The sequence below is a fragment of the Theobroma cacao genome, chromosome 9, assembly GCF_053813885.1.
Source record: "Theobroma cacao isolate CCN51 chromosome 9, ASM5381388v1, whole genome shotgun sequence".
Classification (NCBI taxonomy): domain Eukaryota; kingdom Viridiplantae; phylum Streptophyta; class Magnoliopsida; order Malvales; family Malvaceae; genus Theobroma; species Theobroma cacao.
In genome coordinates this window covers 9782766-9810477 of record NC_142647.1, presented here as the reverse complement: position 1 = coordinate 9810477, position 27712 = coordinate 9782766, and the positions used below count along the sequence as shown (strand labels likewise).

The window sequence follows — 27712 nt, the reverse complement described above, 5'->3', positions numbered from 1 at the left end:
TTGTAAGGTGACATGTAACAACTCAATTTATAGCCATTATTGGTCTTAATAAAGTGCTAGAGCTGGGGTGAATAACACTTTTAAAATTTTTGAAGGAAACTTTTAAGGTTGGAAAACTTTTCAAGGATTTTGAAAAGCAGAATTTAAAACTTCTAAAGGTAAAAAATCACCAAGTAAAGAGAGGATAAAGAGAAATGGAAAAAACAGAAGTATTTATAATGGTTTGTTTCCTTTGACTTACGTCCACTACCTTGATATCCCAAACAGGATTTTCAACTTAGCTTCACTAAACTAGTAGAATTGACTGCTTCCCCTAAGCTTTTACCAGGTGAGTTTCTAACCCAAGCTCAAAACCCTTACAAGATTCCCTAAGCTTTCTTAAGCTTAGTCTACCCCTTAGAGTGTCTCTCACACTTTAAGTAACACAAAAAATAGAAAAAAAATGCACAAAGTTAAGCTCAAACACGTTTCCAAAGATAGGAGTGAAATACAGGTGTAAACAGAAGGGTTTTGATCTTCTAAGCTCAAAATCACTTTTGATAGCTTCTCTATATGATTTTTGACTATTAGAGAGCCTTTAAATACTTAAGAGACTGATTATAGTTGTTAAAAACAGTTTCTAGCTAGTACTAGCCATTATTTTGTCTTCTAGTGGCTCTTTTCAAATAGGCAAACAATGTTTCATTAACTAGTTATAGGTAGCTCTAATTGATTATAACTTCTCTACCTTGCACTGTCTTGTAGCTGTGTACACTATGTTAATCGATTAAAGGAAACTCTAACTGATTACAAACTTTTTGTTTTCATTTTCATCTACACAGGAGTTTCCTTTAATTGGTTAGCTCTTCCCTTAACTGATTGGCGTTTCACTTCCTTTAACCTTAACTAATTAAAATTAGCTTTAATCAATTAGAAAATCTTCAAATTTTGAGCTTTTCCATTTTGGCGCCCTTCAATAGTCAACCTTCTTTCAACTTTGGATTTTGATGCTTGAAGGTACTGAAGTCTTGTGCTCTATTCGATTATCTTAATTCCTTAACTGATTAGCATGCATTTGTTTTTAGCTTCCAACACCTTCTTAATCAGTTCAGTCTTGTGCTAACTGATTAAGGCTTTAATATCTTGCTTCTATATAGTGCCCAACTTTGCCTTAATTGGTTAAGGCTTTACGTTAATCAGTTAATGATGTTTTGTTTTCACTAAGTCCTTTTTTCTTTGCCTTTTCAACTAATTAACCCATCTTTTAAGTGAGCAAGCTCCTTGACTTGCTTTCAAACAACAAATAACAAAGAATTTAATCTTTCTCCTACACACTTAAATAATATAATTAGACACCAATGAATGAGAATGTTTTGTTATCATAAAAAACATATGGACTCAACATTCTCTCTTTTTTTTTTTATGATGACAAAACACTCCTAGATGAAGAGTGTAATGTCTATGTTCAATATAAATGCTTTAAGTCTTTTTGCATAATGAGAATTGCTCCCCCTTAGTTACTATATCTAGTTTTCTTTAAAGATTTACAATAAAATATTTGTAATATCCATAGTAGCTAAACAAGATATACAATATCCATAGTAGCTAAGTAAGATATATTGAATATATATAATAACTAGCACATAATATTCAACAAAACCATAACTAAGCATTACACACATAAATTAAATATAAAGACCTATCCAACTCTATTTAACTTAGTTTTCCTTCTCCTTCTTTTTGTCATCATTAAAAAATATATTCAAAAGTCCCCCTTAATAAGTGCATGTGTATTTTCCTTTAATCTTTAAATTAGACTTCAATGAATAGGAATCATAAGCATTCATACAACTATGTCATACAAGCTTTTAGATATAATTCAATAACTTCAAGAGTCAAGCTTGTAACTATATAAGAACAAATGTATGGGAGTTCAATCATTTCAAGAACTTGTCTAGGATCACTCAAATAATGTTCAAGCAAATATGATCATTTTGTCATAATCAAAACTATAGTAATTTTAAAGCTAACAATCTCCCCTTTTTTTATATGACAAAACTATGAGCATAATTTGCATTTGAAATAATTTTACAATCTCCCCCTTAACATATGCATGAAATTAAATTTTCTCATAAACTTTCTCCCCCTTTTAGTTATATCTAAAAGGTTAAGAAGTGTGAGCATTAAACACTAATGCTCAAGAAATAATGGTTAGCAAAAATCATCATGAATATAAGCATTACAACCATAAAGCCACCAAGTCCTCATATATATGCCCTTAATATCCTCAACCAAGTCATTAAGAAATATAACCATTAAACACATTCAAGTATTAATTCATCAAGAGAATCATCAATAAGAATGCCACATGTATATACATCTATAAGCAAAATATGGACATAACATTTATGAAGCTCAAGAAAGAAAAGCCTAAAGATGTTCAATAAGCACATAAGCCATATTTCAGCTGTAATACCAAATGTTAAAGCTCAATAGACCAATTGATAGATATAAGTAAAATCTCTCCTTTTATAAAAGCACGATATCAATTATGAGAGATGGAATCATTTTAAAGCTCATTATATCAATTGATAAAAAAAATAGTAAAGACTTCCCTTATCATTAAGCATTCTAAGCATATCAACTTCAAGGCTCAAACATATTTAAGAAAGTTATGATCAATTTAAAGCTCACATGAGAAAAGATAATTCTAAAGCTTGATGTTAATTTTAAAGCTAAATACTAATTGAAAAAACTTAAGGCTTGATACCAATTTTGCATTTCAACATCCAAGTTTAAGTGAGAAGCAATATAAAACAATATCAAGTTTGGTGTTTAGAAAGATGTTACTAGTAGTGAAGAACACCAAATGTTGAATTCTCACCCAACCTCGTTGTTGAAAATCTCGATTCCTTATGATATCAATGACAATGATTAACTCCCCCTTAAGAAATGATAAGCTCAACATGAATTGTTAGTATCCTTAATATATCAAATATTAGGAGAGAAATCATGAGCCTAGAATAAACAAGCATTCAAATGGATATTCAATTTATTTCCCTAATACTCAAGTATTCATGGAACTAAAAGAGTATGAACATTTGAATAGGTGCTCAACATATGTATCAAATACTCATATTTTTCAAGATATTTGCAAAGTAGTTCCTTTACATGTTCAATGTATCATTAATCATCAAGCATCATTCTCAAATATTCTTAAGCATCATATAGCGTTACCAAGCAATATCAACCAAGCATTTTTTAAGGAATTCTCCAATTCCTATGAAAATGGCAACTCAAGGAGAAATTCCATAAAAAAAATCATCATTTAGCACTTTTAATTGTCATCAACTTTATTCTTTGAGTGAGCATTCCAAGAAATTTTCTCCAAATCATTTATGATACTAGTAATTCAAGGAGAATTTTCACATCAAAAAAATATCGTTATTAACAAAATACTACCAAAGCATTTTTCATTTATTGCAATCATGTATGAGAGTTATGATTAAGTAAGCACAAACATAATTACAAGAAATAAAATGGCTATGATGCCAATTTTGTTTATCGAAATGCAAGCATGAGTATAATAATTTTTAAAAAAATTATATAGACATATACCAATCAAAAATATGCAAGCATTGAAATTCAAGGTACATACTATTTCTCAATAATTCATGATTCTTAAGTGATATCAATTGTTATAAAATATTGAAAATAAAGCACTCAACTCATGAATATGTAAAATTGAACATTCAATCATCAATGAATACTAATTATCAAGATTTAAGAAAGAAATATTCAATCAAAGCACATTAGGCATTCACTACTTAATTAAGCTGTAGGTCATATTTTGTTTGACATTCCATGCTATTTATAGTAACATATAAGCTAGAGTAGATGCACACCAAATTTTTAGATCATACTCATAATTATGCTTAAGAAAACTCTTTTAATCTATTTCATAAATCATGAGAGAAATATCAAGTAAAATGGGATTTATGCAATTCATGAATCAAATATATTTTGCTCAAACATGCTACATCATCAAAAACAATAAATCAATTTCAATCAAAGAGAATAAAAAGATTTTGCAAGAGAACAATTGATAAAGATTTAATCTTTCTTTACAAACTTTTCAACTTGAAACACTCAAGATTAAACATACTTTGTGAAAAATGATGAGCTCAATATCACTCAATTTTTTTCAATTATGCTTTAAATGATTTACGAAATGTGTAATGAGCATAATGAATCATGTTTATGTATGTAAATGGTCATTTTCAAACATCTTATTATCATGTGCCAAAAATACCCTTTTGACCGTTCAAGCATACAAACAAGCATGCACATCCAATAAGAACAAGTCATAAGTATTTTCATTATAAAACAAACTTATCCAATTCATAAATCATTCTAAACTTAAAGGATGGCAACATTTTTCTCATATAAGCTCATTTTGCTTTAAATGTACCAATTAAAGTAGTCAAAACTTTCAAGCTCATTATCAACCATCTTGAACTATTCAAGCAAGTTCTAGAATGTAAATCAAGATTGTTCAAATGGTCAACTTATGTGAGGTACAAGGAAATCAATGACAACTTTTTTTAACTCAATTTCCCTTATTTTAGGCTACTTGAATAGGTGTGAGTGTAAGTTATCAAGTATGCTCATATTTGTATCACATTATCAAACCGTTTATGTTTCAAAATTATGCTCAAAAATTATTTTTCCACAAAATAATAGTATGAAAACAATTTCACAAAACATGAGAAAATTTTATAGAAACAACTTTCCATAATCAAGCAATATTAATTAATAAAACAATTTTCTCAAAATAAGAATGACGATATATTCAAGATCAAATATAAATACATACTCAATCTTTAAATTCATACTTCCTTGCAACTTATAGCATGTATCATATCAAATCAAGTTGCATAGCCAAGATTTATTAATAAAGCTTAAAAAATTATGCACTTAATATTCAAGCAAGAATAAGGAACCAAAATTTTTAATTAAGAAAAGCAAACAATTTTAGAAACCAAGCTACATAACTGAAACATTCAATAAATAAGCAATTAAAATTCTCATTAAACAAACAAAAGGCTTTTAGCGTAGAGGTCACCCATTTTCCTTGATGTGTGACTAGAGAGCATTCATTCTTCAATAATTGTTCCTCCTTACTCTAGCACACCTACAAGAGACATTTTTTATTTGATTTTTGGTGTCAAAAGTACTTTGGATCCTTGAAAGTTAGTCTTGTCATACAAAGTTCCTTTTGAAATCCAAACTTGTCTAAATTTATAAGGTAAATATTTTCTAATTGGACAAGTATATGAACAATAACTATAAAATGTGCAATGATTGCATTTGGTCATTTTGGAAAATGAAGAATTCACGAAAACCTTTTGTTTCTCATTTAATGAATCTTCGAATTTCCTTTTCACATTAAAATTTCCTTTTTCCAAAATATCTATTTTTTTTTTGTAAACTTCAAAATCCTTTACCAAATTGTCATTTTCCTTTTCCAAGTTAATTTTTGTTTTCATCCAAAATTCATTTTCAACATTGAGTATGGAAATAATTTTCTTGTCCTTCATATTCATTTTCTCAAACTTAAATGCTAAATCCTCAAAAACGCCACGCAATTCATTAAAAGAATATGAATTAAGTTCACAAGATGTAGAAATTACCTTGATCTTTTCAAAAGCCATGAGGCATAATTCAATTTGACTTGAGGATTCATCTTCTCTTGATTCCTTATCTACATTTGTCTTATTGCTTGTTAAGCAATGATTCTCACAAAATGTGTCTTCCAACTCTTTTTCCTTTTTTGTTTCTCCATATAACTTTTTTAATTTTTCTCAAATTTCCTTGGCACTTTTTCACATTAACACTCTATTGTGTTCTCTATAATCAAGTGCATAAATGAAAGTGTGCATGGCTTGGGAGTTTATTTGTGCTTTTCTCATTTCAGCTTTTATCCATTTACATCTATCTTTGAGAGTTTTCTCATCATTTACCGAATTAGTATTCATAGGGATGAAAGGACCATCCGTAATGGCATCTCACATCTCATAATCAGAAGCCCTAACATAAATAGACATTTTCGTACTCCAAAATTTGTAATTGATTCCATCAAATAGAGGAAGCCTATTTGTGGATTAACCTTTAACATTATTAGAATTTTGAGTAGCCATTTGATCTTCCCTTTAAGATGTTATGCCTTAAAATCAAGTATTAGGCTTTAATACCACTTGGTCCCAACGGAATGCTAGATATGGGTGAATAGCACTTTTAAAAATTTTGAAAGAAATTTTTAAGGTTGGAAAACTTTTGAAGGATTTTAAAAAAAGAGGGTTTAAAACTTGTAAAGGTAGAAAATCACCAAGTAAATAGAGGATAAAGAAAAGTGGACAAACAAAAGTATTTATAGTTGTTGGTCTACTTGACCTATATTCACTACCTTGATCTCCCAATCTCAAGATATGCTTCTAACTAAGCTCAAAACCCTTGTAAGATTCCCTAAGCTTTCTTAAGCTTAGTCTAGCCCTTAGAGTGTCTCTCACACTCTAAGTAATACAAGAAATAGAGAAAAGATATAGTACAATTATCAGTTAGCTGATCTAAATTGCACAAAGTTAAGCTTAAACACTTTTTCAAAGGATAAGAGTGAAATACAAGTGTAAAGAAAAGGTTTTTGGTCTTCTAATCTCAAAATCAATTTTGATAGCTTTTTTATATGATTTTTTATTGTTAGAAAGCCTTTAAATACTTAGGAGACTGATTCTAACAATTAAAGATAGTTTCTAGCCATTACTAGTCATTATTTTGTCTTCTAGCAACTTTTTTTAAATAGGCAGACAATGTTCCGTTAACTAGTTACAAGCAACTCTAACCAATTACATCTTTTCTTCCTTGCACTGTCTTATAGCTGTGTACACTATGTTAATCGATTAGAGAAAACTCTAACTGATTACAAACTTTTTGCATTCATTTTCCTTTGCATAGTTGTCTTTCTTTAATTGGTTAGATCTTCTTTTAATTAGTTGAGACTTCACTTCCTTTAATCTCAGCCTATTAAAATCAACTTTAATCAATTAGAAAATCTTCAAATTTTGAACTTCTCCATTTTGGCTCCCTCCATCGGTCAACTTTCTTTCAACTTTGGATTTTGGCACTTGAAGGTACTAAAGTCTTGTGCTCAACTGATTATCCCAATTCCTTAACTGATTAGCATACCTTTGTTTTTAGCTTCCAGCACCTTTTTAATTAGTTAACCCTTATGCTAACTGATTAAGGCTTTACTATATTGCTTTTGTATAACGCCCAGTTTTGCCTTAATAGGTTAATGTTCCACGTTAATCAGTTAATGATGTTTTGTTTTCACTAAGTCCTTTCTTCTTTGCCTTTTCAACTGATTAACCCATCTTCTAAGTGAGCAAGCTTCTTGACTTGCTTTCAAACAACAAATGACTTAAAGAATTTAAGATTTCTCTTGCACATTTAAATAATATGATTAGACACCAATGATTATGAATGTTTTGTTATCATTAAAAACACATGGAGTCAACATTCTCTCTTTTATTTTTGATGTAGACAAAACACTCCTAGATGAAGAGTGCAATGTCTATGTTCAATATTAATGCTTTAAATCTTTATGCATAATGAAAATTGCTTCTCTTTAGTTAATGCATCTAGTTTTCTTTAAAGATTTGTGATAAAATAGTTATAATATCCACTGTAGCTAAGCAAGATATACAATATCCATAGTAGCTAAGCAACATATATTGAATATCCATAATAACTAGCACATAATATTCAACAAAATCATAACTGAGCATCACACACATAAATTAAACATAAAGACCTATCAAACTTACTCTTCTTTCTCTCTTTTTTTATTAGCATTAAAAAAAATATTCAAAACTCCCCCTTAATGAGTGCATCTGGATTTTCCTTTAATATTTAAATTAGACTTTAATGAATAGGAATCATAAGAACTCATTAAACTAAGTCATACAAGCTTTTAGATATAGTTCAATAACTTTAAGAGTCAAGCTTGTAACTATGTAAGAACAAATGTACGAGAGTTAAATCATTTCAGGAACTTGTTAAGGATCACTCAAATAATGTTCAAGCAAATTTGATTATTTTATCAAAATCAAAACTATAATAATTTTAAAGCTAATAGCCATGGCGTGTAGTAACAATGTATATTTACGCAATATGTGTAATATCAATGTATATTTACGCATGGGGTGGTGTGTAGCTACAATTGCCTACTAAGGCATGACATGTAACGACTAATTCTCTCCAAGGCATGGCATGTAATAATCCAAAATTTGAGCATGAAAAACCATATTCATGAAAAATTAAGTAATCATGAAGAAGTTAAGGTTTATTAATCATTAACAAGTTAACATAATGGAAATAGCTAACACATATAGTTAGGTAGAGCCACTGTCTTCATCTACAACACTCCTTATGTTCTCAAAGTTTGTCATTCATATTGAACAGATGTTATGTGTGTGAATGGGTTGTCTACAAGTTGAACATGCTTTCAATCCCTGTCATGCATTGACAAACTTGAAGATAGTACCGAATTTATGGATGGAACTACGAATGGTGTTGGGCAATTTTTTCTATTATTGCCATAGCTCTTGCATTGTGAACATCTCTGTGGCCAACTGCCTTCCTTAGCCGATGGAATCATTCTCCTCCTAGGTCTTCCCGCTTGACCTCGCCAAGGTGGTGGCAAAACAATAATTTTTTTCACATCAAGGGGATGTCCTAGTCACTGTGATGCCTAATCGACTAAGTGTGTCACGACTCAAATTTCGGGCCATGATAGGCACATGGGCCCAATGGACGTAGTCCACTGAGCCCAAGCAAGCTTATTAATCTGACATGTTCATCATTCCGTCATAAACTGCTAAGTCATATATCATAACTTAGAATCAAAAAAATATTAAGCATTGCCACTTCATACTAGCATACCAAACAAGTGTATATACATTGTCTAAACATGTATCTTAATAATTCACATTAGGTTTGTCTATACACAACAAAAGGAGACTCGATGTTTAGCGGAGAGACTTGAACGAATGTACAGCTACTGAATGCCGAGACACCTACCAAAAAATAAATACAAGTCCACGAAGACACCTTATCCTAGTTACCGGCTGTCTCTTAATCTAAAAACATGCAGTTGAAAGCGGTGAGCATAAACTCAGTGAGTGAACAAGAAGGGAACAAGCATACCATAAGGAATGTTTATCGAAATCATGATGCATTCATTTTCTCAAAACAATGCAATTTGTTCTAGTTCTTAGTAGAACCCCTCATGTAAACCCCTCATGAGTAAATCACTTAAAAGATCCATACTTAACTATGGTACCAAAGAATCGAAAAATATAGCAAAGCCCACAAGTTAGCCAAAATGGACAGAAGGTTTCTCGCTACAGTGAGAACCAGGTCTGGTGAAAGCCCTCAAACCCGAGAGTTTCTCGTTGCAGCGAGAGTCAAAACATAAAAGAAAAAGTCTCATTTTCCTTTAAAACAAGCCATCCTGCTAAAATAACAATAGCAACATGTAACACATGTAAACTCCCAAATTTCAACAAATCAAATGCTCACATATTTGCATTTACAACCATATACCATATATGTGTATATATATATATATATCAATCATCATGTACACCCTCCCATCATCATCATCTCATATACAACTGCTTATGCGTACTCCCACTCGCATATAGCCGGGTCAGCAATGGCTTATGTGCACTCCCACTCACATATAGCCGGGTCAGCAACGGCTTATGTGCACTCCTACTCGTACATAGTCGGGTCAGCAACGGCTTATGTACACTTCTACTCGCACATAGCCGGGTCCACATCAACATGCAAAGAAGCATCCAATGCATATCATGCATTTTATCGTATTGTGATAACACATAAACCATTGTATAGCACATTTTCACGATATAAAATCATTTTACTAAAAGCTTGTTCCCAAGGTACCTTTTCTAAGACAAGTTGGATAGAATCTTTCATATTCCCCAAAACAAGTTTGAAATGCAAGTCCACTCACCGGTATTCGTTGAGCCTTTAGCCTACTCTTAATCCCCTTAATGATCTAATTGGGGTGATGGGGCTTCGTTAGCACCTACCATCAAATAACATTTCCATAATGTCAATTTACATACTATAAACCCTAAAAGCTACCTTTTAGCTAGCTTTCAATTACCATTTAAATGGCCATCCATTTTCACTTTCTTATCACTCCAAAGTGAATTAACAATCTCAACTACAAAATATTCACAAATCAAATCTCTAGTCATTCTCAACATTTAAAACCCAATACTAATTTACTACTCACCTTGATAGCTTTGTAACTTTGAACTTCTTTCCGAAAGCTCTCAAGCTATTAATAAAGCTTCTTCTTTCTCTCTCTAAAATATCTAACTAGTGAAAGAGAATGGAAACAAGATTTTATCATTTTCAAGGGTTTTAAAGTGAAAGAGTGGAAGAATACAAGGGTTCTAGTCAAAAGGGCACCAAGGTATGAAAATTAGAGCTAAAGAGAGAAAGTTATGAAAGCTTCACATCAAGCTTCCATGGAGGAATTGAAGAAATGTAAGAGGGAAGAGAACAAGAAGAAAAAGCTGCTAGGAATCCCAAGAAGTTGCTAGAAGGAGAGGATATTTATGGCCCAAGCTTATCCACTCCCTTAGAAATTACTAAAATGCCCTTCCACAAATTAGCTTATTCTCCTCCAATCTTTTCTACATTCTTTTTGCTCTTTTGACATTGGGACAAGGTTCATAATGGTCTAGACATGCTAGGGTTCATGAAAACTTAAAAATTCTAACCCGAGGTGAAAAATGACCATTTTACCCCTACCATGGAAAATCATCAAAATTTTTATTTCCTTGTCACTTCACCTATATTTTCATCATTCATTTATGCTTTAGGCCTACTTAAGCCATAATATTGTTTAAAACTTACTTTTATGGGCTTATTGAGAAAATGATGAAATTACCCCTGATTAGGGATATCGCGTATATTTCTATCTACGAGTCTATAAAGGTCAAGGTCTCACATTCTATGCATGGAAAATGAAAAAAAAAAGGCATGGGTAGTGTAAATCACAAGATGAAATCACAAAATTTTACCTTTATTAGCTTAATCCTTCGAAATCCCACACTTTTTCTTCAATTTTCTCACCTAGGGTTTGTGTTCTTTCCTTTCCTCTTCACTTCATGCTTTGGCCGGCCATATGGGTGAGACTAAGAGAGTTTTAAGTAGATTTTACAAGGAAATTCTAGAATAATCCTAGCTTGACACATGGCATGTTTCCATTGGTCCATGTGTAATACTTATCCATTAAGCAATCTCTCTCCACCACATAAAATGTTTCAATTATCCACAATGTAAAATGTTAATGGCTGAAATCCATGGGCATGACAAGTGTTAAGTGGTGTAAAATTCCAAAATTCTAACTTTGCCCCCGTAAACTAATAAAATTACCGTTTTACCCCTAGGACTCAAAAAATGTCAAAATTTAAAATTTTCACCTCCCAAATTCAAATCATACTCCAATGAGTCAAATGTGATCAAAATATTTTTCTAAAAATTCCCATTTTATCCTTGGGTGACAAAATTACCATTTTGCCCCTAGAACATGAAAATTCCAAATTGAATCCAATTCAACCCTCGAACTCCAAATCATCATTTTAGTCATTCTAGGGTTTTAAAATTCTCAATTTCATCTTAAGATCTCTATTTAGACTAGTTCGAGGCTTAATTCAACTTAATAGTACCATTTGGTACAATATCGACTTTTGATGATTTTTTTTTTTTCGGAGCTTTCTAAGTATGCAAGCATATTGTCAATCACATGAAGGACATGGCAAGTACTTTATAAGGTCGAGCTTGACAAAATGGTCCCAACATAATCCTCCACCAAAGACATAGACTTGTAGTTGTTAAAGCAGAATTCAACAACCACACATTTGCACTTACTACAAAAATAATGAACTCACAGTAGAAGCACAATGTAAAAGTTATATTTGTTATAAAGCAAATAAAAGGCATGGATATTTGTACCTTATTTTTGCAATGGCATGGCTACAAGGTAATAGATCGATGTAGAACTCCCAAAATGAACACGCTTTTATGGATAAGTTTACTAGTCCATCATTCCTCTCGTCTTTAACTTGAAACTCCACTCGATCGATAGGTTTAACTGCAAAGTGATGTACTTCATTGAACTGTGTGTTTAACTACTTGGTATCCCAAAGGCTATGAGGTGTGATCCCATTGATGGCATGCTCATGTCAGTCATGGAACAAACGCTGGAACATGTCTTTAATGAACTCAACCAAAATGATGAGTGGTATTTGTCTCACATGCTTAAACCACAAGTTAATACATTTTGGAAAGTTGGATGTCATGAGTTGGTATTGCCTTACCAGTGACCATCCACGTGCCCATCTCTCAAGGCCTATTTTCATAAGGACGGCATGGATATCTGTGTGAATCTGGTTTAGCTGGTTTATATGTCTATTGAAATTAGATACCTTGTAGTAATCTCGAGCAAAGGTGAAAATTACTACAATGTTATCGTGCTTGAACTTGTTTTTGAAGTTTTTCCACAAGTGATAACTGCATAGACCATGGCATTCATTTGGGTATACATTTCTAACTACCTTCTTAATGTCAAAATGTTGATAAAAAATGAACATTATGTTTTCAAGACTACCAACAGCACGATGTAGTTTAGTAAAAAACCACATCCATGAGTCTTCATCCTCAACATGGCTAATGCCAAATGTAACTAGATATATGGACTCATTCAGGTATTTTCAAACAACAACAAACAGAATACGTTTGAACCTGCATTTCATATGTGTGGCATTAATAGCAACTATAGGTCACATTACAGCCTTAAACCCTCTAATACAAGCCCCCATATGCCCAAAAATAATGTTTGAATTGTTATGCCTGATCAATAGCTACTACTATGACTGTAACAGGATTTTTACATTTAAACATATGAAAATATAAGAGTTAGAGTTGGAATGTCTCCTCCAAGGGACAAAAAACAAGCCTCTCACTTGCCAAGCCTTACCATACAACCATTTTAAGCCCCATTGAGCCATAATCTCAGCCATTATGTCCTTAGGTCTCAATGCTACTCCATAAGCCTGAAGCTTGAAGGACTTAAGTTCACCAATTAACTTCACACTTGCTATCCGGATTAACCTTACAAACCATCAATAGTATACATGTGTACCTCGTAGAATGGGTGAACTTTCCAATAATCTCCATTAGGTAACTAAATTACATGCAAAGAGAACTTGTTTTCCTTGTCCTTACAAAGAACCTTAAAACGAGCATGACATGACTTTTTAACTCTTATCTCATTTCAATTCGACCTTAAAGGAAAACATTTTTCCTTAGTATAAGCGATCATTGGTTGATGTGGACTTTTTGATGGTAACTATTTAGAAGGAAAACATCTTTACACTCAAAATAAGCCATGGATAAAATGCCCCTACAATTACCCTTTCTTGAACATTGTCATCGAGGTAATGTCTCAAGCGAACGAATTCCATTGTCATCAATAATGGGGCTATTGTAAATAGGGTCATCACATTGAACATCTCCAAATCTATACCTCTAACGTGTTTTGTATTGCCTTCAACATGATTGCAATTTGAAATGTCAGCTTCGTCACACCAGTCATCCTCTAAACAATCATCATGCTCACCATCAGAGTCATCATCAAACTAATGGTCTTTACACTGATCAGATGCAGCATTGTCATCGAGAATCGTATTGTTGTTTGAAAATGGCATCGGACCCATTGTAGTATCACCAAACAATTGCATTGGTTAGACAGAACCAAGTAATTGGTTTGATACATATGTTGATTGGAACTGTACAATCAACTATTATACGAATGTTATGTGTATTAGGCTACACAAACTCATGTCCTTACGTCAATGATGATTGCCATTGTTGTGGGTTAGGGGCTAAATAGTGTGGTATATTTGAAGTAGCATAAATCTAATTGAGGTGATTACTTTGTTGGATAGCTTGTTCATGTGGCATAACATTTGTATGTTGTTCCTTAACGATGGTGTACATTGCTGGAATTGTCCTTTCCTCTAGTAGAATGAACACAACATCCTTGTCGTCCCTGATAATTGGGCATGATAGCCCTCAAGGTATATTGATCAATGAATGTAGCTGGATTTCATGATTTAGTGAGTTTACCCCAACAACATCTTCAACCAACTTCATTAGGCCCGCAAACAACAAATCCCTTTTAACCAGTCGGATTCATGGCTCACCACTCTTGTAAGTCTCATTAACCCAATGTCCATCATGTGTAATCACAAGTCGCACATATGGCACATCGCTGAAATTTAACAAAAATTAGTGTCAAAATCAATTATCAAAAACTTGCTGCATGCCATGTTCTAAAATGTTGTTACATGCCATGTTGAAAAAAAAGTTGTTAGACACCATATTGAAAAAAAATGTTGTTACACGCCATATTGAAAAAAAAGTTGTTAGACACCATCTTGAAAAACTGTTGTTACATGTGATGTTCAAAAAAATTTTACTACACATTATTTGAAAAAATGTTGTTAAATGCCATGTTCAAAATAATTTTGCTACATGCCATGTTCAAATAAAAATGTTGCTATACACCACGTACAAAAACATGTTACGTATCATGCCATATTCAATAGATTTGTTACACACCAAGTGCATTAGAGTTGTTACATGCAAACATGGCATATAACAACTTTAAGAAGTGTTCTAATTTAGAAATTTCACTTATAACTTTAACCCATCAACTTTGGGGTTTTGTGAATGTAAACCAATAAACCCAAGAACATACCTTGATATCATCTCTACTATTTGTTCTATAAATCGATGACAATATAGCTAGATGGTGAAAGATAGACAAAGAAAGATGGCGATGGTGGTAAAATTGAAGAGAGCTGGATGGTGAGAGAGACAGATAACATTTAATTTGTCTAGATGGTGAGAGAGAGAAATAGGAAGCATTTTATTTGTCTGAAATGGTTTAAAGGGATTTTTTATCTAGTCAATGATAAAGTAGGTAAAAATAGTTAACATTATAGTAAAAGTTATTTTTGAAATGGGCTTATGAGGTGGGCTATTTCTCACAATTTGCTCTTTGAGATTTACTCAATAAGCAATCTCATTTCCACCTTTTTGGCACCTATTTCATCGCACATAATGTTCCTAGCAACAAGTATAAACACATATCAAAATTATTAGAATCTTTTTAACACGTTTACCTCATCTTAAATTTCAACATTTATAACACAAGTTTCCTTACCTTTTGATACCTTAAAATTCAAAAGCAACCTCCAATAGTCATCAATAAGCTTTCTCAACCAAGCCTTCACACATTTACCACAAACCAAAATAAGACTTTTAACTACTCATCCTGGAGCTAACCAATGTCTTGACCTCAAGAGCTAATATACAACTCAAGAATACTCTCTTAGACTCGATTTGAAGAGGAAACACTCAAGCAGCAAGATGTTTAGTCTTAGGTTTCTATGTCATATTTCTAGCACTAAAACCCTTATTTGCTTCTCTAAACAATCTCTTCACTTCAAAGCTTTAACTTGCTACCACAATAAAATGCCAAGTTTTCAATTGTATACCATGAATATATCAATTTAAAATTCAAAACTCTTTCTTTCTTGGTAACTCTTTTAGCTTAATTTGCCCATTGTAACCTTAAGCTTTGGACAAAAAATCATAAGGACTTTTGATTTTTCTTAGAATGGAAAGAGGAATAACTAAGCTTGTGGAAAGAACAACAATGGAGCATTCCATTTTTATTAAAATGGGAGATAATCGAGCTCTCTCTATTCTCTCATTTTTTTTATGGCTTTGAGCAATCCTTTACTTTCTTTAAATCTTTTTTTATATTATTTAAATATTTGTTTTCAAATTAAAGGTAGCCTAATTTACCATTAGTCCTTGCCCATTATTTCCTTTCAATTTAGCCCTTTAAACTTTCTTATTTCATACAATTAAATCCTTTTGCCTTGCAATTATATTGTTTTCCATAATTTTGCATTCAAAATTTATGCAATTACATCCTCCATTAGTTTCTTTCTTTTAATCACGTTGTTATTTCAAGAAATAAAACCTCAATACACTTAACAACTCAAGCTTAAATCTCATAAAATTCATCTAAATGTAAATTTATTCCCCCACTTAGACTGAACCTTTTCAAATAAAGTCTATCTTAATTTATTGAAGTTCTAGTACATGAATCAACAAGTTGATTTTCAAGCCCAAAGGAAAAAACACAAGGTGTGTTGCTTGAAACGTTCTATCTATGGCCTCAAACAATCATCCCCACATTGGTATCTTCGTTTTCATAAAGCCATCATTTCCATAGACTATGTGATGAGTGAAAAAGACCATTGTGTATATATAAAGAGATTATGGAATAAGTTGCATATTCTTTAAGTTCCATATTCTTTCATTATATGTGGATGACATCCTATTAATTGAGAATGACATGGAGTTAATTGTCACCGCTCAGAAGTGGTTATCTTCCATTTTTGAGATGAAGGACATGGGATAAGTTGAATACATCTTAGAGGTTAAGATCTCGAGAAATTGTTTTAAGAAGTTCTTGAGTTTGTCTCAAGAAAATTACATTCAAAGGGTTTTATAATGATTCCGCATGTGAAACTCCAAGCCTATAAACACTCCAATGAAGAAAGGCTTATACCTCAGCATGGAACAATGTCCTAAAATTAAAGAAGAAAAAAAAACAAATGGCGAATCCACCATATGCAAGTGCTGTTGGAAGTCTGATATATGTTGCAATGTGTACTCAACCAGACATATGCTTTGCAGTTGGTATGGTTAAAAGGTACCAAAGTAATCTTGAGATTGCCTATTGGGATGCAATCAAAAATATGCTACAATATCTAAGAAGAACCACTAATTTAGCTTTGTGCTATCAAGGTGAAAGTCCAAAATTGGTCAGATATGGTGATACTAATCACGCTGATGATAAAGGTGATCAAAAGTCTACTTCAGAATATGTTTTTATACTTGAACGTAGAGCTATCTCTTGAAGTAACAAGAAGTAGCTTTGTACTGCTTTATATACTATGGAAGCAAAGTATGTAACATCTCTTATAATACAAGAGCTGCTTTGGTTAAGGAGATTCTTACAAAACTTGAACACTATTAGGCATTTTACTAAAGCTATTCTACTTTATCGCATCAACATAGCTGCCATAACTTATAAAAGAATCTTAAAAACCATGGAAAAACGAAACACCTTGGTAGGTGTTATCACTACATTCGTAACATCATTGCATAAGGTCTTATTATGTTGAAGTACATTTCCACAATTGATATGTTAGTAAACCCATTCATTAAAGCTATTGCTAAAAATGCTTTCCAAAAGCATATTAGGGGTTTATGGTTATAACACATTTGATATTCATGTACTATTGTTTTTGAACAATTAATAAATTAAGTTTATGTTGACTTATTTGATCAAATGTTGTTAATTAATTATGGCACATATCTAAGATAATTATTGTCACCTAGCATTATAGATTACTCCTCTCACATGGGATAATCACCGCAACACTGTGGTAGCATGTGGGATGAGACTTAAATGATCACAAGTACCAAGTTTTTTGTGATCTCCTTGTCACATGGGTTAAGAGCGAGGATCTAAGCAATATCACCTTGACTTAGAGTCACAATGAGGCTTGTAAGAGTAAAACATGGAGATTATCCACACTCCATGGAGCTAGTGATAGTTGGATTTGAATCTTAGGGGATTCAAGGCAATCCTTCTTGTAGGGATTGGACTGAGATCTGTATGATGGTTTTGACATGACAATCTTTAGGTGGAAGATCCACCATAACATAGATTTCGTACTATATTAGCTATTAGTCAACCAATGGAAGGGAGTGATTGAATAGATCTCTGTTTCATCATTGTGTGAGGCCTAAGGACTTATGTAATTGAAATCCCATACATTTTGGTACTTGGATATATGATATGAAGTTAAGATTTAGTGTTGCTACTCTAGCCTGATATCTAAGGGTCAAGAATGATGTGATCTAACAGAACATGACTAGAAAGCAATCAGATGTTAATGGATTGACATGAATATCCAAGGAATAGCCATTAAACATCTCACATACATGGTCTATAACTCGTTTCCTGAGCAGTTATAACTTAATAATGACATCAACAATAGGCTTTAGAAAACTTTACCAAGTGATACTTAGCCTAATCCTAGAAAAGAAGAATATGGTAAGCATCTTAATGAGATAAATGGCAAGAATGTGGTAATGATGGAGATAAAGTAGATCAAGGAAATTCTTCCCGCAATCAAGTTCAAGATGAAGAAATTAAGCAAAAAGATGAAGTATTTACACCAACACAAGTCAAGCCATATGTGCCTCTCATTCCTTTTCTAGATACAATTGATGAGTTACCTAAAGAGGCTATTGATATGGAAAATCCAAAGAAACTCCTTGAAGCTTGTTTGGTTTAAGAGGCAACAACAAAAGAAAAGAATGAAAAACTCACAAATGTTACACATGTTTTGAAGGTTATAGTAAAAGTGCTTTATTCATGAAGAACTCAATTTGGGAAGTTAGGTAATAGTCAGCCTATTCCACCACCTCAGGTTGAGCAAGCACCAAATCTTGAGTTAAAGCCACTACAACTTCATCTTAGGAGAAAGCTACTTTCACACCTCAAGCTTTTTTCATACAAAATCAAACCTCCTTAAAAGGGTGAATGAAGACCTCAACCAAAGTCAAGTTATTGACTATAAAAAAACGGTTCTTGGGAGGCAACCCAAGCTATATCTTTTTAGATTTAGTTGTTATTTTAGTTAGTCTTTTTTTTTTTTTAAATAAGTACTTATAACCTTTCACTAGCTTGGCTTGTTAAGTATGCAAGTTTAGAAAGCATGAAGATAAGGAGAGAAAATTAAAGCTTTCAATGCACTGCCACCATTGATAAGGGAGTTTATTTTTCTTATTCTTTTTAGCTTTTTACATTGACGATAATGTGCAATTTAATTTTGGGGGAGAGTTTTATTATTATTAGTTTTTGTGATGTTTTTAGGTTGGTTTATTTTCGTTAAATTTTTTTTTGTTTGTTTTTAAGATTTATTTTAGGAATGCTTGAGATGATAATTGCCTATGTCGTGATAGTACCAATCCCAGGATAATATTTTGATTATCTTGCTTTTTTGATTCTTGGTTTGACATATACATGAATTGAGTGATGGTAATATTCTTTTGTTAGCTTCATTGTATAATGCGATTTCCATAAATTGCGCACTAAGAATCTTTTTGCTTAGAATTGCTATGTGATTTAGAGAAAATTATGTTAATGTTAATTTTTGGTGATGTCAAGAATTATAGAATTTGTTTGATTCTCTTTCGAGGCAAAATTCTAGATAACACCTAGGATGGGACATGATTTAGGCCATCTTTGGACCGTTTGAACCTTTCAAGCTAACCTTGTTAAACTTTTATCCTCGGTATACCCCTTTGAGCCTATATTTTCTTCTTTTTTCTTTTTGTTTAACCACATAATAATAAACTTAGCCTTCAAAATAAAATTTCAATTTGCAACCCTCACTCCTAAGCATGTATATTGTTTTAGGAAATATAGATTGAGCTAAATGTTAAAAAAGGTAAAAAGGTGGAGTTGTTGAAAAAAAATTCAAAAATTATTAGAATTTACCCCACTACCTACAATAAAAAGAAATAAGTTTGACGGTGTGAAATTGTGATAAAAAAAAAGAAGAAGTGTTGAACAAAAAAGAAAAAAATTGATGAAATGGTTGGTGAAGGAAAATAACACTCTATAAGTCCTAGAATAGTTATGCACTTAGGGTGATATTGAGCCACATTATATCCTTTATCATCCTAGACCCTAGCCTTACGTTACAAGCTTAATAAAGACCTATTAGTCTTGCAATAAGTGTTAGTCTACATTAATGGAGAGATAGATGAAAAGCAAACCTATGGAATTCTAGCACTAGGCTAAATTTTGCATTGGCATAATCTCATTTGGATTGTATGATATTTTTTGTAGAAAGATCATTCACATACATAAATATTGTGAAATCTATTTGAGAATGAACTTGCACTTGAATTAATGATAATTGTATTTTATAGAATTATTTTATTCTAATTTTGTTATGAAATATTAGCTAAGTCTTCAATTTTCAATTATAATTTACTTATTTTTAGTTGTTTTTATAATTAGGTAACTTTTAAGTTAGTTATTTTAATTTTATGTTATTCCTTTTAACTTGGTTATTATTTATTAGTTTTTATATTTCTTTTGTAGGATTAAAAGTGATTGGGCTTAATTTTGAAAAGTAAAGTGTAGATAGACTCAAAATCTGCTTGCATATATTTCAGTGTTTTGGCTATATCTCGAGCTGCAGAACTTCACATGATACGATTCTTAGACCAGTGGAAAGATAAGAGATAGAGCTACAACTTTTATGCAGATCACTTTGCCCAGTTCTGCCTCAAAGATGGAGAAAATTGCGTCGGAAAATGGCTAGACGTACTGTACCGGAAATGAAAATTTGTAAAGATTGATAATTGATTTTTGGGCCTCATATTACACCTTTAAGCCCAATTAAACCCTAGGTCAGCTTAAGAAACTTTAGGTTAAGTTTATTAGTATAAATAGGATATGTTTAACAATATTAAGGTACACAGCTTTTGAGAGATTCAAGAGGTTAGAAGTTGAGGCTAAAACTTGGAGATCAAAACAGCAAATTATTGTTTTGTTTTCTTCCTTAGCTTTTAATTTTCTTGTTACTTTCAATGGTTAAATTTATTATAATGTTATTTGTTTTTGCAATTATGAGTAGCTAAATTTCTTTTTTCAGGATTGCAATTGAACCCACATGCAGTCTAAATTTTTAATCTCTTTCTTGCTTATTTTTAATGGGATTTGAATTGTTTATTCCAATTAGTTCTTAATGTTTTTAATTGATTGGCCACCAATTAAATTGATCTAGGAACCTAAGCAAACTTGGGAAAGAGGGTTTAGTGTAGACTAAAATTGGGATAGCATATAATCATATTAATTGATTTGCGTATAGGATAGAGATATACCTATAGGCCATATGTAGCCAGATTAAAGCCTAAACTTAATGAGTCTGTTTTAATTTCAATTCATATAGAGATATAGTGTTTTGATTAAAATAGATATTTTTATAAGATGAGTCGGGAGACCCTTATAAATAATTTAGGACTCTAGGTTAGTAATTTAACCCATTGAAATAAGCTAAGGAATAGATGTAGGATTTAGATGAAGTGTGAGGGATATTGTAATCCTAGGTTTGTTGATTTGATATTTTATCAAGTTATTATTTTGATTTTCCTTGTTGGTTTTAATTTTAGTTAATTAATTAATTTTGATTATTTGGATAAGATTAAATTGTTCTAATTTTAGTACTTAGTAAAATTTTAGATTAATTCTCCGTGGGATCGATACCCTCTTTGCTAATATACTATCTATTTGATACGTATACTTGCGTAGTAGAATTTTAACTGACAATTAACCATGAATTTAATGATTATCTATGTTTCACCTTGAGTTAAAATTGTGGGATAATTTCTGAGAGAAAAATGGAGAATTCATGCTTTGGTGAATTGCATTTCTAGCTAATTGTTTTGTTTTTAGTTCTTCCTTTTGCTTGGGGACAAGCAAAGATACAAGTTTTGGGGTATTTGATGTGTGCATCAAATACATATATTTCATGGGAGATTAAATACCTAATTAGGCTAAGTTAGACTAGATTTAAGATCGGATTTAGGTATTTGTAGTTATTTTATTAGTTTAGTTTAATTTATATTTAAATGTTTATTTTAAGTTAATAATGTTAGTTTTATGTTATTTATGTTTATTTTTATGTTTTTGCAAGAGTAGGATCGAAAATAACTTCAATTGGTAAAAAAAGGTGCATAATAGACTAGTGCTTTATCTGCACATGTTTTAGTTCCTCAATCATATCTCCCACTACAGAAGTCCAAAAGACATTATTCTTAGACCACTGGAAAGCTAAGATGTAAAGGTATAACTTTCATGTCTACCACTTTGCTCAATTCTACCCGAAGAAGAAGAAAAATGCATCAAAAGTCGACGCTGTGGTGTTAGAAAGCTAGCACCATGGCACTACGGGTTTGTAAAGACACCTAGGAGTCTAAATTGGACCGAAATTATATTTGTGAGCCCTATAAATACATCCTTATGAAGCTAAATTGAAGAGAAGCTAGAGGAAATCAATTTTAGGTTATTTTAAGAGGATATTAGCCACAAAACTTAAGAAAAACAAGAACAACCATGGAAGATTGAAGATTACCAATCTCTAGTTTTCTTTCTCTCTCTAGTTTTCTTGTTTCTTTTGTTTGAGATGGTTAAACTCTATTGTTTTATATTCTTTATTTTCAATTATGAATAGCTAATTTCTTGTCTCAAGGATTGCAATTGAACTCACATATAGTTTAAATTTTTAATCTCTTTCTTGCTTATTTTCAATGGTATTGAATTGTTTATTCCAATTTGTTCTTAATACTTTTAATTGATTAATCACCAATTAAATTCATTTGGAAACCTAAAAATAACTTGAGAAAGGGAGTTTAATGTAGACCAAGGTTGGAATAGCATATGATCATATTTTTTTGCTTAGATGAATAAATTGATTTATGTATATAATAGAGATATACCTATATGCCGTATATAGTCAAGATTAAAGTTTGAATTTAATGAATCTATTTTAATTTCAATACATATAGAGATATAGTGTTTTGATTAAAATAGTTATTTTTATAAAAGCTTCGAGAGAGCTTTATAGATAATTGAGGATTCTAGATTGGCAATTCAATCCATTAAAGTAAGTTAAAATAAGAAAGGCAAGATTTGGATGAAGTGTAAGGGATGTTATAACCCTAGACTTAATTAAATTGATTTTTCTCTATTTATTATTGTTATGATTTTATTTTAGTTATTTGTGATTTAATTTTATTTAATTAATTTATTTCAATTGTTCGGATAAGATTAAATTGTTAGAATTTTAATACTTAACAAAATTTTTGATCAATTTTTTATGGGATCAACACTCTGCTTATCATTATATTATCTGTTCGATACGTATACTTAGATAGAAAATTAGAACAACACGTGTCTATAAATAATAACCAAACGTACTCATTTTTTCACACAAGCAAGAGTGAACGTAAATTATTCTATAATTAGAAAGACTAAAACATTTTCTCTCATTCTTTACATTGTTTTTCATTCTCTTCCTTAAGGTTAGAAGGTTTTGAAATGTGTAATTCTTCGTGGTGAACTCTAATAACCGCTCTATAACAATGAGAACGAAAAAATTGTTATGTACACAAAAAATTCATAAAGTAAGCTTCTTTGATCAAGAAAGGAGTGGAAAATTCATCTAAAAGGATAAACCCACCTCCCAACAGTTATCAATGCGTATTCAATGACTCGATAATTTGTTAGTGCAAAACGAAATGAAACATGAGCTGCCTTTGTATCCTTTGGTTTTGTTTTAATGCTTTCTTGAAATTCCTTCATACTACTATATTTTTGTTCTTGTACATAGAATACACTATATCTTTTCTGGTTTAGCTAAACAAGTTTTCTTCTTCTCCGTTCTGGTTTCTAGTGGAAGAAATAAAGCAATCAAGACGTGAGGAATTAATTTCACTAAGATGAAATGTATGCAAAAGATGCCCTAATATGTTTTAATTTTTCAATATATAAAAGAAATTAATTGCTATTAATAATTAACCCTTGGTTAAGTGAGTTCATTATGAATTAACTACTCGAATCTTGGAAAAAAAAAGCAACAATTGTCCAAATATAATTATTAATTTAAATATTAATAAAAAAAACGTTTTCCTTATGTTACTTGTGAACAATAATATGCTAGAAAAGAAATTTGTGTTTTCTGCTTGGTATGGGCAATTGCACTTCATCAATCAGCTAGGAGTTCACAATCTATTCTTTGGAAAGACAATTTCTTTCCATTAATGTCATAAGCGACATTGTAATTTTGTTGTGCCATCAAGCCAATAACAGACTGATCACTGTCAATCATTTGCCGCACAAGCAGGCAAAATTCATCAGGTTTGATTTGAAAAAACAGGCTTGTCGTGTCCAGCACCAATTCAGCTCCTCCAACAAAGAGAAATGTCATTGTTGGAAATCCTTCGAGGTCTTGATTTATTGTTCCCCTGTAACACACATGATCTTTTTGCGTAAAAGTCTCAGTCAACCAAGGATCTAGTAGACTTTTGACTTCCTTAACAATTGCATCATACGCTTCTTTAACTAGCCACGTAGAAACTGAACCAAAGTCAATGATCACTCCGGTGTTCACCCCTTTCCATTCGAACACATTAGGATCTATCGGAAGTTTTTTCTCTCCAACACTAATGCCTTCGAGAAGAACATGATACTGGCCATCAATTGCTTTCAAAGGAGTTGAATCTCCCTCGACTCCAGCTCCATCACCCAGAAACAATTTATTATGAATATAGCTAGGATCTATAACATTGCCAATACAATATGAAAACTTAGCTAGTCGAGTAGCCAATGATACGGGTTCGAAGCCAAGTCCAAACACTCCGTTCATTTGCTTATTCCCTTGGAGGTCTCCATTACTGAAACCGCACCCAAATATGACATCATGCACGACAACCAAGCCATCATCAAATGTTCTAAAACTAAGCTGCTCTTGGGCAAGGTTTCCCATTGAACCAACACCGTTAACATATTGCTGGTTGTAAAAACACGGAATGGACGAGGTGCAATTGAGAGGTTGGGAATAGGTACAATACTTGGAACTGCACGGCAACATAGTATACGTTGAGGAGCTCCTAGAATCATATATTGGACTGTTCTGATAGGAGCATCGATGACAAGGTTGACATTGGAGCCATAGAAGGCTGCTCCCAGTGTCCATTAGTGCTAATTGAGGAACAGGTGGCTGGCCTATAGAAAAATTTACGAAAAAGAGGTTTTGGATAGGAACAAGGTCAGCCTGGATATCAGTGGTTGGCAATGTTCTCCTAATTTGTAGGGTGCGTTCTAGACGGGTTGCTAAGTCTTCACTCTTACCGTGAAAAGGGGAGTGAATGGTGTCTTGATGGATGAGATTAACAACCAACCTTCTTGGATCAGATGGTACTGCTAGTATGATTGGACCACTCAAGCTTAAAATTGTGAAGGCTAAAAAGAGGGACTGGATTTGTGCCATGACCACTTTGTAATCTTTAGACCACTCTGTATTCTTTGATTGCGGACTTTGCCATCAGCATCCATCTTATATATAGGCATAGGTAGGCAAAGGTGGATACTTAAATTAAAAAGCATGAGCAACCTAAAAGTACATACAATCATTATTAATATTTCTAGGTTGCTCATGATCTTTGGCTCGTGTTCGATAGATAAGGGTAAAAAGAGAATGTGATTCAAAAATTGCCCAATTTAGGTTAGAGAGTTTAATACATATATACTTTTAGGTTAGCTCTGGTGACTTATTTAAATGTTTAGAGGTAACTATTCATTTATCAGTAAATCATTCACATCTAATTCAGAGTGAAAATTGATTTTATATTGCCTATTAATCAAAATTTGCATTATAATCTAACTTTTTATCATATCCCTGAACAGATAATATATTAACTAATTATTGAATTAATTAACAAAACATTCCGATAATACATACTTTTAAAATTTATAAATTACCCTTTTCGAAATAATTCTTGTCATAAAGTAATTGGGCAGTAAAAAGTGAGAAGTAGAAGGTCATAAAGATAAAAATATACATGTAATAGCAAAAGGAATTTATTAAGAACCAGATGCAGGGCATTGAACAATATAGAACAAAAACACAAGTCCAAAGATAGCCAAGGACAAAAAAAAAAAAAAGAACAAAAACAGACAAAGGCAGTAGCCACAGCAAAATGAATTAGAGAAAGAAAAAGCCAAAAACAAAGGAACAGAAGGAGTAATAGTAGAAAGAAGAAGCAAAATAGCAAGTGAACCACCTCAAAAACTAAAAAACTTGAATGAAATCAAAAGGTCTATCCACACCAGCTTTAGCAACGCAGTCAGCCAACTTGTTGCCATCTCGAGGAGCTAAACAACAGTCCAATGAGCAATAATATTTTTATAACAATTGATCAAATTTAAGCTACTTTTCATTCACCATAGAACAGTCTTTAGGTTATTACACCATTTAACCACATTCATGGAGTCAAATTCAATAATCAAAGAATGGGAAGAAGCCCAAGAAAAGGCCACAAAAAGAACAAAAGCTTCCTTTATAGCCATGATTTTAGAAAGATTAGAGTCATCAATTCCTAAGGACTTAGAAAATAAAAGTTTGGCATTACCGCTACAGTCCTTTAGCACACCTCCCATACAAGCAAGACTAGGGCAACCTCTAGAGGTGCCATTGGCCTTAAATCTTAAGAAGCCCACATGAGGCCTAACCTAGGTACAAGAAAATTTGGCACTCAGCTTTCCTTTAAGAACACTTATACAAGTAGGATCACATATAAGATTGACAATTGAAGAACACATAACAGCTACTTAGCCTTGGCCCATTGAGATACCCTTAGCTAAGGCAACTCATACACTTGACAAAGATCCGAAACCTTTCCTTGAAATACCATGTTATTTTGATGCAGCCAAATAGTGACTCTTAAAATGACTAGTGATAGCATCCAATATAGATTTCCGATAAAAGATCTCAATCCCCTGGAAAGAAATTTTATCAATAAAATTCTTCCTTCTTCGGTTAGAAGCTACAGTATGAAAAAATTTGGTATTGTGGTCACCATCGAAGAACCATTTAAGTCGAGATTTCTGGTGCCAATACCTCGCTTCAGTAGTATAAAGTTTCCATAGATCAATTTTCAACTTAAAAATCTCAATAGAAAAAAGAGTTACGGACGGATCAACTTGCAGCAAAAGAGTTTTCTCTTGAATGATCTTTTCAAGATGAGAAATTTTATCATTAACATTACCTAAAGAATTTTGATGCCAACTTTTAATTTTAGATTTAAAATACTTAAGCTTCTCTTAGATATTCATATCCCAATTAGCAGAAGATAAGAAAGAATTCCATTCAAAGTCCATAAGTCGTTGGAAGCTATTGTCATCAAGCTAGAAATTAAAGAATTTAAAAGGCCAAAGGCCCTACCAATCATGCCATTAGAGAGAACAATAGGATTATGATCCTATAGAGAGGAAAAAAAATACCTTTAAAAGGAAATTGTGAGAAAAGGATCTCGTGATAAGGTGATTTCAGAAATAACCACTCATATAAAGTTATCTGTTTCTAGCCAAAAATAAGCATGAGTAGACTAAAATGCCCTTAAAAACATCTTTTCAAATAAATGCTCAATTGTTTAAGTTATCTGCCTCTCACTAGAGAGAAAATAGAAAAAAATAAAAATCAATGCGCGTAGCTATTTGGGCTCGGTCATCTTTCTCTCTCAACTCTTTAAACTGTCTCAACTCTAGCAAGTTTCTGTTGAGTAGCATCATCGTCAACTCTCTTAGATCTCTGAACTATAAGAGCTCTGCCAACTCTTT

General features: G+C 32.1%; 1 protein-coding gene across 1 annotated transcript; it reads right to left on the bottom strand.

Moving 5' to 3' along the window:
- Positions 1-24080: 24080 nt before the first annotated feature.
- Positions 24081-25364, bottom strand: LOC148760701 (aspartic proteinase CDR1-like). The gene has a single exon (XM_088809458.1). The coding sequence runs from the start codon at positions 25362-25364 to the stop codon at positions 24081-24083; it is 1284 nt and encodes a 427-aa protein (XP_088665584.1).
- Between the last annotated feature and the right edge of the window lie 2348 nt (positions 25365-27712).